Source organism: Erpetoichthys calabaricus, chromosome 5 (assembly GCF_900747795.2).
Source record: "Erpetoichthys calabaricus chromosome 5, fErpCal1.3, whole genome shotgun sequence".
In the NCBI taxonomy this organism is placed as follows: domain Eukaryota; kingdom Metazoa; phylum Chordata; class Cladistia; order Polypteriformes; family Polypteridae; genus Erpetoichthys; species Erpetoichthys calabaricus.
In genome coordinates, this window is record NC_041398.2 from 87457297 (window position 1) to 87473249 (window position 15953).

At 37.1% G+C, this 15953-nt stretch overlaps 1 protein-coding gene across 2 annotated transcripts in view; it reads left to right on the top strand.

Moving 5' to 3' along the window:
* dhx15 (DEAH (Asp-Glu-Ala-His) box helicase 15) overlaps nucleotides 1-15953 on the top strand; it is a 70797-nt gene that overhangs the window by 23405 nt on the left and 31439 nt on the right. For both annotated transcript variants that reach the window (XM_028801751.2, XM_051928631.1), the window contains 3 exons: nucleotides 4927-5120; nucleotides 7234-7393; nucleotides 8016-8234. In XM_028801751.2, the coding sequence (XP_028657584.1) occupies nucleotides 4927-5120; nucleotides 7234-7393; nucleotides 8016-8234 (573 nt within the window). The remainder of the gene's footprint in view (nucleotides 1-4926; nucleotides 5121-7233; nucleotides 7394-8015; nucleotides 8235-15953) is intronic.

The window sequence follows — 15953 nt, forward strand, 5'->3', positions numbered from 1 at the left end:
GTGCAGCAGTCTATTAGCCAGCGAAAGTGACGTGAAGAAGTTGTCTGTTACGGTTCTGCCTTTGTCCAGAAATGGCTCCATAAGCTTTATGACCACAGACTCGGAAAGTCTTTCTCCCGTGGGACGACTGGCATCTTTTCCTAAATAAGGAGTGGCATTGCACATGTACTTTGTCTCCAAATCTGCCGCAATCCAAAACTTGATGCCAAATTTGTCAGGCTTGCTCGCAATGTACTGTAAGAAAGGACAACGGACCTTGGTTGGAAACAGTTGCTCATCAACCGTAATATGCTGCCCTGGGTTGTAACTCAGAACACAGTTCTCAACAAAACGTTGCCAGATGTCCGAAATCGCAGCAAATCTGTTGTTTTTCACACGTTCTGCACGGGTGTCTTTGTTGTCAAAGCGCAAATGCCGCATGATAGTCTGATATCGGTGCCGGGGCATCGTATCTTTGATTGCCGGTACAACAAATAGTTCTGACCAGGCATCAGCCACAGCACCAACTGTAGTCATCGCTGCTCTTGTCAAAAGAATGGAGATAAATGCCATCAGTTCAGAGAGGGAGAGGCTCCAGCTGGGGTCTGCTCTGTGACCTTCGTGGACTGTGCAATCTCTGATTGTCCACAACATACCTATGTCGATCAAACACAAGAAGCTCTGCAGTCGACTGGTTACTTTACGCTGTAGGAAGATAAGTAAATAAATAAAGGTAAATACGTAAACAACATTCGATGCATCTTTTATATAAGTAACATAAAAATGTTTTTCATATACAGACCATCAAAAAACATTATTGAAAGCAGGACTTACCTTGGCGAGCTCCGTAGGTCCGGCTGCTTCGCTGAAGGACATGTGTGTGACAGATCGACTGGCAGGACGACGCCCAACTTCTTGCTGTATCCAAATGGTGCCATCTTTTGCCTTTATGCCTGGTGCAGCTGTGCTGTTCTTATGTTGGACTGGACGTTTCTTGCGGGGAGGGCTTCTGTTCTCTTTGTCTGATATAGAATCCTCATCTGGGCTCTCCTCTGTCTGTCTCATCGTCTTCCTCGATATCGAAAATAAGTTCCTCGCCACCGTCTGAGTCGCAATCGTCCATTTCTTGCAGCAGAGCCAAAGCCTCCGAAGGGGACAACCTCCTCTTTAGTGACGGAGCTGTGGCCATTGCGGTGTCTGTTTGCTCAAAATAATAATCAAGTACAACTGATTCACCTATGTTTGTGTGTCAGGTTTTATCTCGCCACATCAGAGAATTCCACATCTGAGAATTCCTTGCAATTTGCAGCTCCATTCATTATCTCAAAACACCACGCAACATCAAAGTAATTCCCAGTTATGTCCACCACTCACACCCACGCCCATAACCATACAGAGGTGATTCATTCAAGTTTATGTGTCAGCTGTTTATCCCGCCACATCTGAGAGTTCCCTGTAATTTGCAGCTCTATTCAGTATCTCAAAACACCACACACATTCACAGTAATTCCCAGTTATGTCCACCACTCGCACCCACGCCCACATTCCACATCAGAGAATTTCCACTTCCAGCATAAATTCACACCTGATCTGACGCTGTTCGTTTTCAAATAATATTGTTAATATTTGAATGTGATGATTTTATATAGCACGGATCAGAAATCAGCAGTTCTTAGCATTGCACCACGCACGCTGTCGTATCAACCACCAACTGTAACTTGCTTTCTTTATTCTTCGGTTATAGTCTTGAATAAAAGTACACTTTTATTTATGTGAAAACAGCTGTGTCAGATGGGGTTGTATGGATTGATAAGCAGCTAAGAACTGCTGATTTCAAGTGACGGTGAGATACGAAGAAGGCAGCTTCGCCAGCGTTTGTGTGTCAGAACCCTTTTGGGGTGGGGGGGGGGTAGTATGCATCGTGATACACTGCAGACCTATAGCGCGAGAATGAAAAGTGAATTAAAAAAAAAAAAAAAAAAGCTAACCTTTACCAGTATCATAAGTTACACCGGCTGTTACAGACTGAAATCAAATTTATGTTGTTATTCTAAAATTGTATGAATGAGAGCAGTTCATTTCTCGAAGTGGAGCCGTGCGGGATCGAACTCGCCACCCTCTGATCCCCAGTCAGGAGCTGATACCATTACGCCACCGCGGCGGTTGTAGTAAGAGTGTCAATGTGGCATGCTAACGCGGCTTTTTTTTTGTGCAGTTATATTTTTTTTGAAGAAAAGCACACGTGTTCTCTTATTTGTACCTTTTGTGAAAGTGTTTCTTTGATATATGGACTTCAGGCTTCATACGTTATATAGTTTATGCCTACATTTTGTCATTTACTATTAGAATATGAAAAACGTTTCTGTTTTAAAAATGTCTTTGCACAGCCTACTATAGAAATGGAACACACATGAAATGCGTGTATTCCAAATAACGCTAGAATAATTTCCACTGTAAAACTCCACTTCAATCCCAGGTAATCAAATCAAGGCAAGGCTTGAGCTAGGAGAGAAGTTCATTCTAAGTCGGTGGGGGGATGGAATAGCTGGCTGCTAGTAGTTTTTGTTTATCAGCACATTTAGATGACAAAGGACTCTGGCGGAGAGGTGCAAACGGATTTAAGACGCGATTTAAGGTGGGACGGATTTACGAGTTTTTTCGTAGGCTCTGGTAATTCTAGTGTTAAAGAGAAGACTGAGCTAACACCAATATCCTATACTTTTGCTGTTGCGGAGCATTAAATGATTATAAGTTAAACTTCTCGAAGTTAATTTTTTCACTGATGGCTATGGTATTTTTTTTTTTTTTTAATTCCAGTTGGCTATAGCCGTTATTTAGTTTTAGAAAAATGGTGTTTAGCAGGGCTGACAATAAACTAATGTATGTGTGTATTTTACATTTTTTTTAAAGCAGCCTACTAAATGTCTTAATTAGTTGATTACCACATACTGTATGTGTGCATTAATAATCCGTTAAGAAATCTTGTACAAAGGATTCTGTGAAAGGAACAAATGAATTCACTTGGAATGTTTTTTCTCCTAAACAATAATTCTCAGTTTCAGAAATAGGAGACAAAGTGAAAAAGTGAGAGAAAGCATTTACATTGCCGAACACTGCACAGTTGACTTTCAGGATAAATTGCATGTTGCTCTTACATTGTGCTACGTTGCTGCAGCATGAGGGCAGCTGGACAGTGATTAACCTGTCTACTGTGATTTAAAAGAGAATATGAAGAGCGTCCAGAACCGTTTATTTAATACAAGCTTATTTCTATATCTTTTTAACCTTAAAACTATTTTTCTGTGTTGTATACTCTGCATATTTGGCAATCTAACCTGTTGTTTGTCTCACACATTCTTTCATTTAGCTTCTTGACACGTAAAATTTCTCAATGATGCTTTATAACATCCACTATGTTTGACTTCCTCCTGTTGGACTGTCAACATTCCACACTCTTATTTTTGCATTCTTAGTTTCAGCTTTTTTCTTTATCTGCATTTGTGTTTTCCAGTGTCGGTGGAATCCTTTTCACACCTGTCAGGGTTTTAGGATTCATGTCACTTGGAGGGGACACCCTAGCATTATCTTAAACAAGGACTAGGCATTTTATTGGGACTAATTTTTCAAACATCTCGCAAGCACAATATCTCAGTTGTTTTTTGGGGTTATGTTTTTCTCCTAGGCAGGTTATAATCCCTGACAGAAGAATTTAATATCCTTGTAGATACCGTTGGCCTCTTGAAGAGTTCATTCTCTTGTTGCTGGCATTTCTTCCAAAAGTGATCCAACTTCACCATGCAAGAGTATACTGTCTGATTTGACAGGTATCTAATACCCAGTTCCCATCCTTTCCTTCTCCAACCTCCCTCATGCTTGAGTCCAGCTTTGGGAAAGTCATTCTTATGAAACTGATTGAAGACCCATAAGCTTCACATGAACAAAATATTGCACTAATATGGTTAATGGTACAAAAGTATTTTAGAAAATGATTTCCCATAATCTCCTTTGTACATTGGAACTACTATGAGATTTCAAAACATATACAAGTGTACAATGTGTCCAGTAGTTATCTGATGCCAGTTTTACTTTGAATTGATCTTTAACCATATTTCATTCTCTATAGTACCTTTGCTTGATTCCTTGATCGTACTAATGAAATACTGCACCTTGTTTTCTTGGCTAATTAAGTCTGACTTAACAGCACATTGTGGTGGCTTCTAGGGGTTGGGAGGGATATAAGGGTGCAGTGTAACCATGTTTAAATTAAACTGTCCAACCAGCAGTGATTTTGATCATTTCTAAATCCGTGCATGCACATCTCTTAAAATAAACATTAGTGTCACACTCCACGAAACAGGTTGTTTTGAAAAATGACGTGCATATTTCAAAAACTGCTAACCTGTGAATAGAGACGGTGCTGCAAATATGGGCTGCAGCTAATGGGGGAGTAGGCTTGTAATTGCAATTGATAGATCAGTGTAGCCACTCATTATTTGTGCCAGGAGTTAATTTATAAAGTGGGGGTATGAAAAGAGAGAAGTTGGATTTGAAGATTAGTGTTTGCCATGTCTACAGTGAGCACAGTTCCAGATATGATAGAACGTTTGTTTTGGTGTGATGAAGCGTCATAACTGTGATAAGATCGTGGAGGCAGATGAGATAACAGAACCGATTCTGCTCTGTGGATACCAATCTGAGCAAGACCTACCTTGTTGCTTTTCGTACTTGCCACTTTTCCCATTCTTGGTTATTAATTATTAGGGAGTCAAAAGGACAGCTAGAACAATTTGGTTGCCGGCATTATGTCCAGGATGGTGACCCCTGGCAGTTAGTTGTATAAAACTTATTACAACCAGTAAAATTAGCATAATTACAAATGTTATCCATTAATTTGAAAGTGGCAATTTGTAGTTAAACTTTAATAATTTACAGTGGTGTTTTTAATAGATTCCCCAGTGGTGTGTGGATATGGTGCGAGCCCTACCTGGCCCCAAACGTGGTGTGGCTTGCACCCAGCCAAGAAGAGTGGCAGCCATGAGTGTAGCTCAGAGAGTTGCAGATGAAATGGATGTCATGCTTGGTCAAGAAGTTGGATATTCAATTAGGTTTGAAGATTGCAGCAGTTCAAAGACTATTCTCAAGTAAGTATTGTCGGATTACTCAGTTTTTACATTTGATGGCTTCTGTCCTTTTTTGTTTAGGGCTGACTAAAATAGTTGGAAACCTTTTAAAGGAAAAAAAAAAACTAAAGAATGGTGAGTCAATATACATTATTGGTTGCCTGAGTGACTAAAAACATATCTTCGGAAAAAGCCACACTTTTTTGTACACCTTTGTTTTCAGGCCTTAAGTTGCCAAATGTCTTGCTTCTTTCAATGAAATTAATTTGCATTTAAATCCACGTATTTGGTACAGGTCAAATTTAAAAAGGAAAAATTTATTGTATACTAGCTGTATAAGCCTGTGCTGTAAAAAGCCCAGGCTCCTAGAAACCATGGATTCTGGCACTTCAATCAATCAATCAATTAATTGCATCGGTTGTGTATTCGCGGCTCCTCGTCAGTTTCGTTTTGCCGATGTGCTTGCCTCCATTCTCTATCAGCGACTAAGTGAGTTTTTCTCTCCTCTGAGGTTTCGTTTTGCCAATGTGCTCGCCTCACTTGTGTATCAGTGGCGGCAGTTTCACTTTGGCGACAGTCGTTTTCTTTGCGCTTCGTACTTTAGCCCCGCATTTCTGGGCTGGACAGACAGACTCACATACTTCCACACTTAGATGTTTATATATAAGATAAAGTAACCCTATATCTAGTGCCTACACACTTACATGGTTTTTCATAAGTACCCTAAGTTCTTGTCAATAAGCCGCGGCTTATCTAAGGAAAAAAGTTGTGAAAATGAAAAAATAGAATATCGGCTTATACATAAGTCCGGCTTATACATCCATCGCGGGGGTTGCGTTCCAGAGCCACCCGCGAAATAAGAATATCCGCGAAGTAGAAACCATATGTTTATATGGTTATTTTTATATTGTCATGCTTGGGTCACAGATTTGCGCAGAAACACAGGAGGTTGTAGAGAGACAGGAACGTTATTCAAACACTGCAAACAAACATTTGTCTCTTTTTCAAAAGTTTAAACTGTGCTTCATGACAAGAGAGAGAGAGAGAGAGAGAGAGAGAGCTGGATAGCTTCTCAGCCATCTGCCAATAGCGTCCCTTGTATGAAATCAACTGGGCAAACCAACTGAGGAAGCATGTACCACAAATTAAAACACCCATTCTCCGCAGAAATCCGCGATATATATTTAAATATGCTTACATATAAAATCACAATTTAAATGACCGCTACGCGCTCGTGTTGACTCGGCGACGCCCAGAGCAGAAAGAACGCGCTCCGGCCGCTCCAACCGCGCCATGCGGGGAGTGAGAGAGACGGCAATATCTCACACTCTCTCCCCCCTTAAAGAAATTAAATGGGCGCGAGTGAGACCACTGACCTCCCTCCCTTCTATTAGTTATAGGTTATAGTACGTTCGGCTTATCCATGAGTCCGGCTTATCTATGATACGATTTTATTTTAAAAATTCGTATGATTTTTGGTCTCCGGCTAATACATGAGTCCGGCTTATAGACAAGAACTTAGGGTAAGTTAATTCCCACAAGTTAAAAATTTAAGATAAAATGAACATATTCACAAATACGGCAATTTATAAAATGCTCCCTAAAAGCAATACTAAAAATATATTCTTTCTTGGTTTCATTCATGTGTTTGCATCCTTGGATAGTTCCAGCATTCAACAGTAACAACCATGGCAGAATGTTAAATGCATGCAGGAGACGAAGAAAAAAAAAATGGGAGACTTGATTGTTGTGCATAAATTCTGTGTATTTGAACATGTGTAAGCAATATTCATTTGGAGTTCGCTTTTATAAATCTATATTGACACACCATTAAACCTCCATCTATGGTTTTATCTTTTAAGGAAGTTTTTTTTTTTTTTAAATTAGCAATGCAAGTGTTTAAATCGCTGATGCATAAGTGTTAAAATATTGTGCACATTTTCTGCCTAACCTTATTATACATACAGTATATGTATATTTATTGCTAATGAAAACTTTAAAACACCAATAATGGACGGACTGCTGAATGAACAATTCTAATATAAAAAGATGCTATTTAATTTCAGTTCATGTCTGTTGTAACCAAAGAATTCTCTTCACTTTTTGTCGTCTTAACCCTCTTCCCTTAAAACAGGTATATGACTGATGGAATGTTACTTCGAGAAGCAATGAATGATCCTCTCCTGGAGCGTTATGGTGTCATTATTCTTGATGAAGCCCATGAGCGCACACTAGCCACGGATATTTTAATGGGAGTTTTAAAAGAAGTTGTTCGTCAAAGGGCAGATCTCAAGGTAATTTTATTAAGTGTTGTGCAGTTTCTGTCTTGTTGCCTTTTGTCTTGATTTAAGCTGTGCAAATAGGAATTTATCCATATTCTGCACACATGAAAATAATGATTATAAATCGTAGACAAATGCTTAGATTTGATCTGGGTACTTTTGTTCTTGGCATGAAATTGATATTTGTTTGATTTCTTTGGTTGGTTATTTTTGTCTTGCTAACAGAAAATTTCCATTATTTGCCAACATTAAATTAGTTAACCTGGCTAAATTTTTTTTTGAGCAAAAAAAATCTAGACAAAATCTAACTGACGATATTTAGTAACACCTATTTTACATTTCCCTTCTGGTGTATTGCCCTCATTAAAATGTGTATTTGCGTTGCACTGAAAATAGCAAAATTTGAAGAGTTACCTTATTTTACATACGTAATCTTAGTGAGTCAATGGCACACTCCTTTGAACCTGATCACCTATTGTGACCTACCCATCTACTCAATTTGACTAGTCTGTGACTTGCTCTGATAAAATCAAACGGGTTAAATTTTGTCTTTAGTTGTAGGGGCAGCCTCTGTGTGCTTGAGAGCTGGCAACCAATGAAAGTTTTTTTTTTTTTTTTTTTTTTTTTTTTGTAGGTCATTGTTATGAGTGCTACTTTAGATGCTGGGAAATTCCAGGTTTACTTTGATAACTGTCCACTATTAACAATTCCTGGTCGCACACATCCAGTAGAAATTTTCTATACTCCTGAACCAGAGAGAGATTACCTGGAAGCAGCTATCCGAACAGTAATACAGATCCATATGTGTGAGGAGGAGGAAGGTGATGTTCTTCTGTTTCTTACTGGACAAGAGGTAATAACTTTTTTCCAGGTTCTTTTAGCTTATTTAATTGCTATATGGTTTTTATTACTTGTTCAGGTGTTGCCGAGTTATTAGTTTTTTGAGAGCTGGCTACACATACCTTTTTTTTAGGGTTCTCAGTCTTACAAATGATATGTTGATTTTTCACCAACTGTTTAAATTACTATTTTAACTTCTTGGCAGAATTCAACAATAAGTATATCTGTGGCTTTTGTGAATGAGCTAGATTAGTTGGTGTTAAAATAAAATATTATTGCATTTGATTTCTGCCATTTAGTGCAGTGTTTATTTTATCAAATATATACAAATAATCATTCAGTGAACAGTTCACATTAATTAATGAGCCCCTCAATATGTGGTAATTGTAATGCGTAAAGTTAAAGGTTTTCTTTAAGAGTTCTTTTAGTGTTGAATGATGCAATATGTTCTTAATCACTTGAGAACTATATTTTTAATTATAAGCTTCAGTGTGCTTTGGGGTGTGTGTGTTATGAAAATTCTTTAATTTAGGCTTGGACTTGTACTTTCAAAGTCACTTTTGTGGCCTTGATATGATAATAGAATACAATGTATTAAAATTGTCCTGGCAATTTTAGATTGTACCTTGCGCTTGACTTCCCTAGAACATTCCCTTCTAAAGTCAATGCCAAGTAATTTATCTGCCTATCCACATGATACAATATTAAGGATATGCATTTGCTGAACTGAACATTTGGTGGTGCTATGGCACAGGCTTTTCATTTTTAAACTCAATGGTATATTAAATGTAGTTTTCTACTTCAGGACAGTTATATTGATATTGTAATTGTCAATCTTGTATGAAAATAATCAAGTCTGTTTATTAGAAAACAGAATTCAGTTATTTGAGCATATGTTTAAACTATGTATTCGAGGTGTAATTTCAGTACTCTTTATAATCCTGTTTTTTTGCAACTACTTTGTATATACAAGTCAAGATTAACTTAGGTGACCTTGCTTAAGTAATTAAACTTAAATGCTAATCCCCACCCTGTTTTAAAGTGTAAGACCATTTCCTTTGCAAATGCTTTTCATAGTTATTTCAAAGAAAAGGTTTCTGTGGCTCATCATACTACTCATTTTTTGTGTGTGCTGCCTTTCTATTAACTGTGAAGATTTCTAAATTGCTGAATTACATACTCACAGTATCTTGTGGTTTATAGTAAAGACTAATGTTTCTCTTTTTACAACTTCAGACAGAAAATTATCCAATTGTTAGACCGGCTTCAGTGTTGGGTTTCTGTAAAGTTCCAGAAATTTCTTTTTCAGCACTGGCTAGTCTTAGCAGAAGTTGATTTTGAATGTCTCAACTTGCTGATTGTGTTCAGTCTCTTTTAAAGGACTTTGCAGAAAAAATGTTTGAATTTAAAAATTAAAATTTCATTAAGGAACTGTTTTTGAGTTCCTACAAACTAGATTGCATTTGAATGCTGTTAAAAATGCTTGTGTTGGGACGATAGCTCTGATTTGTCAAAAACAAGTTAGTTTAGATCTGAATTGAATTGAATTATGTGCTTATTAAATTCCTTGAATGTAGTTTTTGTGCCACTGGTGCTGGTGGTGATTTTGTGACAGGCATGGAAAACATTTAAAAAAAAAAAAACCACACACACATTCCGGCAATTGACTGAGAGCATCACATGTCTGCATAAGATGAGTGATAGTTATTCCCCTGAAGATAGTTTATGAATGAGTTAATTTAGGTATCAGGCTGATGGCTGTTAGTTAGCTATAATACATTGCATTAGCAAACCAAACCAGAAACTTTCCACTGACCACCTGTGGTCCTCATTTGTTAGTCAAGTGAACTCCAAGATGACTGTCATCCTATCAGGCCAAACAAGTTTTAAGGATGCGTCACTCAGTTATACATACTTGAGTATTTATTTGTAAAAGTCAGGCTGCCGCCCAAGATCTACACCACTAAATGAACTTAAGTGGATGAAAACAGGTCCATAACTACCCCATGAATCACACTGCACCTTCATTGATGATGTTAAGTGTAGTGTTGTGTTATCTTTGCAATATGTGTGCAGGTGGCTATGATTCACAGTCTCCTTTGCAGCAAATTACACACTGGCACGTTTGTTTCCGGATTCTGTATTTCTTTTAGTAAACAGTGCACTACTATGATACTGGTACTGTGTTTGTATGATACAATTTAATAACAAACATCAGTGCTGTTCCTTTTGATTGTATTACTGTTTGCTTTTTCTGATTTCCAATTGTATTTCCCACATTTGACACTTCTTCACACTCTGTTCCTCTCCAGTCCAACCTTTTTTAGTAACTACCCAGGTCTCTCTTAAATTCACCTTGATGTCAGACTGGAAAGCCCACTTTGGCGATTACAATCCTTTAATTTAGACATGTACCACTTCTGATATTAGTGATATCACTCTACCCTGCTTTTCTACTACCTTCGTGGCTGAGGGATTATTATAGGTGCTTGGATGAAATTGAGGTATTTGAAATCTAAATCCAGTAATATTTCATTAGAATTTTAGTTGTATTGTAACATGGAATTCCACTAACTAATGTTAGCTGTAAGTGGTCCGCTTTATCTTCATCTTCAGCAAATTTATTGTTGATATGAAACACTTTAAGTACCCCACACTTGCAGTTCCATTAAAAATTACATATTTTATTGGTATTTGAAGTAAAAAAAAAATGCATCTCTGACTGGAACCATACTAAAACAATTACAGTGTTATGAAAATGAGTATAACGTTATAAAGACCTAAAGTTGCATTTGCAGAAGTATGGGCATCTTACTGAGTTGGTACTTTTTATTAACCACACCTTTGGCAAAAATCGCAGCCTGCAAACATTTTTGTAGGCAGTTGAGTCTTTGAATTGTTTGATTGAGATGTATATATAATTTTTTTTTTTGTTTTTTTTTTTTTACATTATTTTTTTTTATTATCTTCCTTGTGAATTGCTTCCAGCTGTGAGGTAATCTAGGGCTATCTTAGGTACACCACACTTTTAAAGTCTTCTCATGAATTTTCAATGACTATCAAGTTTGGGCACTGTATGGTCCATTTCAGAATTTTGAAGTGTGTTTTGGATTGTTTGCTTGTTGTGCCAGCCATTCTAGTTTCTGTTTCCTGATTATTGACATTCTCCTCAAAGATTTATTGATGTTTATTGGAATCCATTCCTTGAATGCACAGAATCTTAGCTTGTTCCACTAGCTTCCACATGACCTCAAATCATAATTAAATGTAAGGATGCCCAAGCTTTTGCAAATGCCACATTTATGGTTTATTTTCCAGTTCACTAAATGAATTGTAACTGTAGCTGTCTTTTTGTTTATTTTTAATGTGGAATTTTATGAGAATTTAAGCCCAGAAATGAGTTTTCAATGATCCTTCAGTGTGCCTCATGACAATGATCAATTTGGTATGATTTTAGCATTTCCAAGAATGCGTTTTTGCGGATGGAAAACTTACGCAGCATTTTCACATGCATTTCATAAAAACTTAGTTCTTATAAAATTGAGGGCAGTGCATAGTGGCATGTAGTGCTGGGCGGTACACCGGTTCATACCGAAAACCGTTTAAAATTTTTTTTTATGATATGGATTTTTCTTATACCGCAACACCGGTTTAAATTGCCTGAATGATGTTCGGAACGTGGCGCAGCGGGAAACTGTTCAAGTGGGGACCTTTTTCACTGCTACACCGCTAAACACAGATTTGTTGCACTAGGGCTCTTTTTCACTGCTACACCACCAAATAGTGGGCGGTAGCATAAGTATATGGAGGACTATTTTGGACAAAATTAAATAAATAAATAAATGTGCAAATAAATTAAAGTTCTGTGAAATGTGAAAAATGAACAGAGCATTCCGAAACTGAAGCCGACGATAAACTTGAACATGAACAACAGAAGAACTTTTGCCTAAAAAAAGGAGTCGCGTCCGTCACCTGGAGATACTTTAGTTTTAAAAGGTCAGATGTGTAAATACTGTTTCCATACTACTGGATAATACTGCAAGCCAAGTTGTACTTGTTTTTGTACTTGCTAGTGTATGTTTTGCTTGAATTCATCCTGCAATGTGCTGGCGACTCGTTCAGAGATGGGCGCAACTCTGAATGGATGGCATAATTAAACATGTATAACGAAGATATTTTTAAAGTTCTGAACACTCCGTCGGCTAAGTTAATAACTAGTTTTAATTTCACAAAGACGTTTATCATGTGGTGATTGGTAATGTGGAGAAAGAAAAAGGAAAGATAGGAACTGGGGTTTTGGTAGAGAGCAGGAATATCATGAAGTGAATGGATTCTGTGCGGTGATTGCTGCAGGCGCCTGCTCAGTGCGGAGGAAGTCAGTTTAAGAAGCGTAGTGATTAACGACTGGGTCAGGGAACACTTAACACAAAGTATTTGATGTGCTGCATTAACTTATGATGGGGCTTGAGAAAATATAGTAAATTTAAACATTGATTTTAGGATGAAGTTTAGTTTACAACATTCTACTTTAATTATAAAATAAACTATGAGAATAAAGTGGAAATGTCGACTTTAATCTTGACATAAGCGTCAACATTAAAGTGGAAATGTCAAGAATAAAGTCAACATGTCGAAATTTATTCTCAGCACAGTTTGTTTTTTTCTTCCGTGTCCATATTTTTTTTTCTTCACAGTGTCCCTAATGCGCTTCCATAGGGCTATACCACAAACAGCATTATAAATGCAAGTTGCAGTTTTATTATTTATGTATATAGCTTAGCTTGAAGCAAGGTCCATATTAATGCAGTTTGCCTAAATGATGGTACAGTTGGTAAGATGTCATCACCAAGTTGCACTTGTTTTATTTTAATTTGGTGAATACTGTGTAATACACCTGGGCTTGAAGCCTTGAAGTAATGGTGCAACTATCAGTAATACTATTATGTATTTTATTGTTATTATTTATTAGTTTAAATATTATGCAGTATAATGATGGTAAAATTGTTTAAAAAGTCACTTTAAAGTGTCAGTGGACAGAGATTGTTAACATTAACAGAAAGTGTAGTTGGTTTACAAAAAATATTTACTATTTATTCCTTTTCTAAGATGTGTTCAGTGCAATCCAACTTTTGACAAACAAAACTGGATATTTTACTACGTCTAAATGCCTCTTTGGATGGTTGAAAATATGTTGTCAAAATCATAGTTTAAGCTTTTGCAAAATTTGTTCAATTAAAAGGTTCTTTATTTTGACTGCATCTGTCATGCAATGTGATTCCTTCTCTTTAGTGCCACCCCCTTGAAAACTATCACTTTATGGGGCCATGCAAACCTGGATTAATACTTGTATGCACATTAAAATGTCTTTTTGTACGATGTACAATTCTTATAACAGTCGAATAGGTTATTCTTAGCCAGTCTACTGCAATAATTGCAGTGGAAAATGTGGTTAACATCCACTCATGCATGGGGAAAAAAATACCGTCTAATACTGTGAAACCGGCAGAATTTAGAAAAATACTGTGATATAGAATTTTGGTCATACCGCCCACCTCTAGTGGCATGTCTAATATCCAATACCTTGTTGTTTACGAACAATTAAGAATCTTAGTAGACCACACAGATGATAAACACTGGACCACATCAGGACTAGATTTGGATTAGTTAAGCTCGCCCTTTGATTGTCTTTTATTGTTCACTGCAACAGTACTTGAAAAATCCCCTGCTAGCACCATACTACGCAGTCTAATCTTGATGTGGTAGTAAGGCCATATTGTTAATTGTAAAAAATACAAATGCTTAGGTATTAGTGACTTGGCAATAAATTTGTCGTCTTTGTAGTGAAGGTTTTAGCTGACGCCAGAAATAGTTAACATTTGAGTTCTTTTAAATACCAAATAGGTTTATAGTTTTATTGCCAGAGGTACAGAGTACAGTGAAATTATTACTTGCATGTGCAAATCAATATGCAATATCTTGCCACTAAACACCACACAGCGTAGGATCTCACTGAGAGCTCAGCTGATGTTACCAGGAAGTACAGTTCTTACCTGATAGCAGCAGAGATTGTCTTGATCATATCTTTTAAGAAGCTGCTTCTGGAGAAGATGTAAAAAATTGCATGTCAAGCAATATTCACATTGGGTAGGTTAAGTGTAGTTATCTTATGGTGCTTGTAAACATTGCGGGGCCTAACTGAGAGCTCTGTTGACATCGCCAGGAAGCACACTGCTTAAAGCAGCAGCTTAAAGGCTTTTTCTGTGCATGGTTGCAGAGGATATTCTTCTGTTAAAAGCTTGAGTTATTTCTCAAGTTTTTGCAAACCAAACATAACCTGTTTTTGAACAGAAAAAAATTCCAAAATCATAACAGCTGATTATATAATCAGATCAAGATATATTCTTTATCTTAATTAGCCAGCATGCCATTTGACCTGCTGTTTTGATAGCATAATTTACAGGAAAGTCTAAGAGGAAAGAAAGATGAGGACTCTGTTAACCTACAAAACAAATAAAAAGACTCCAATTTTGGACTGAAGGTGTGGTTGTTTTAATTTTTTAATAAGTCTGTGTGTTGGCAGTGGTCATCATTCCAAAAAAGGAAATGAACAGTCATTTCTGTAGTGTTAATGAAACTTACCACAGTGGTTTTCTACTCCGCCTACTAAAAGTGAATATCAAAAGGAAAGTGTGAAAAAACAAATCTCAACTGATTATCCAGTAATTCCAGGGCCACATCAAAAGCAAAGGAAACCTTAGTAACTTTGTCCCAAGTTGTTCTAGAAGCAAAATTGGGTCAGGTAATAAAAGAGGCAGTTACTGAAACTAAGCAGCTAATTTGCTGAGGTCTTCTGAAAAACAAATGTGAAAGTGGCTGTGATTAAAACGGTTCAACTCTTCATAGTGTTGTAAAATGATGGGAGTCTGTTTACAAGAGTAAATTAAAGGACATTTCACTTTTTTATTGCTTTAGTTAAGGTAAGTCAATTAGTAATAACTCTATGTACAGGTGGAATCATGTTGTGACGAAATTAATGAGACTATAAAAATATTGTTGTAACTGGAATTTTGTTAAAAAGAATATGGGGAAAATGCATATACTGTTGTGACTGGGTTTGCCAGTGATTTCCTTATCTCTAAATTCCAGCAGTGCAAGGATATTGCCGTAGCTGCTCTGCTGCATCTGGTAAACAGTAAACCAAGGGGAAAGTAATTGGTTGTCCTCTGTAGGAGCAGGCTTACTGTGTAACATGCCTGTTGCACGATGTTCAGAACATTTAACACCGGGTTTTGACCTATTCTTCCTCACCTTCTTCTGGTCTGCCACAGCAGTACTGTAATTCCAAGCCGCTGGTGTTCTAATCTGAAGATTGGAGCAAAAGCAGGATGATTGTCCGTGTCACAGGTCCTATCCTGTGTGCTTAAGTGCTGAAGTAACAGGTCCTATTTTGAATGAGACTCAACAAAAGTGTAGGCATAGCATTAAGTAATTTTTTGCATCGCATTATTATGTTTGTGGCCACTTTTGGTCAAAAAAACATTGGTTATACTGAAATGTACTTTTCCTAAAAATGTACTTTGTTAAACATGATGTGGTTTAAACGTTTGTCTGGGCCATCAGAAAGAATTCGTTATTCTGAAAGTTTTGTTGCTTCGGTTTTCACTGCAACAGGATTTGAAATGCATCAGATGTTTCAGCAAAGAAACAATGGCTAAAACCATTTTAAAATAAG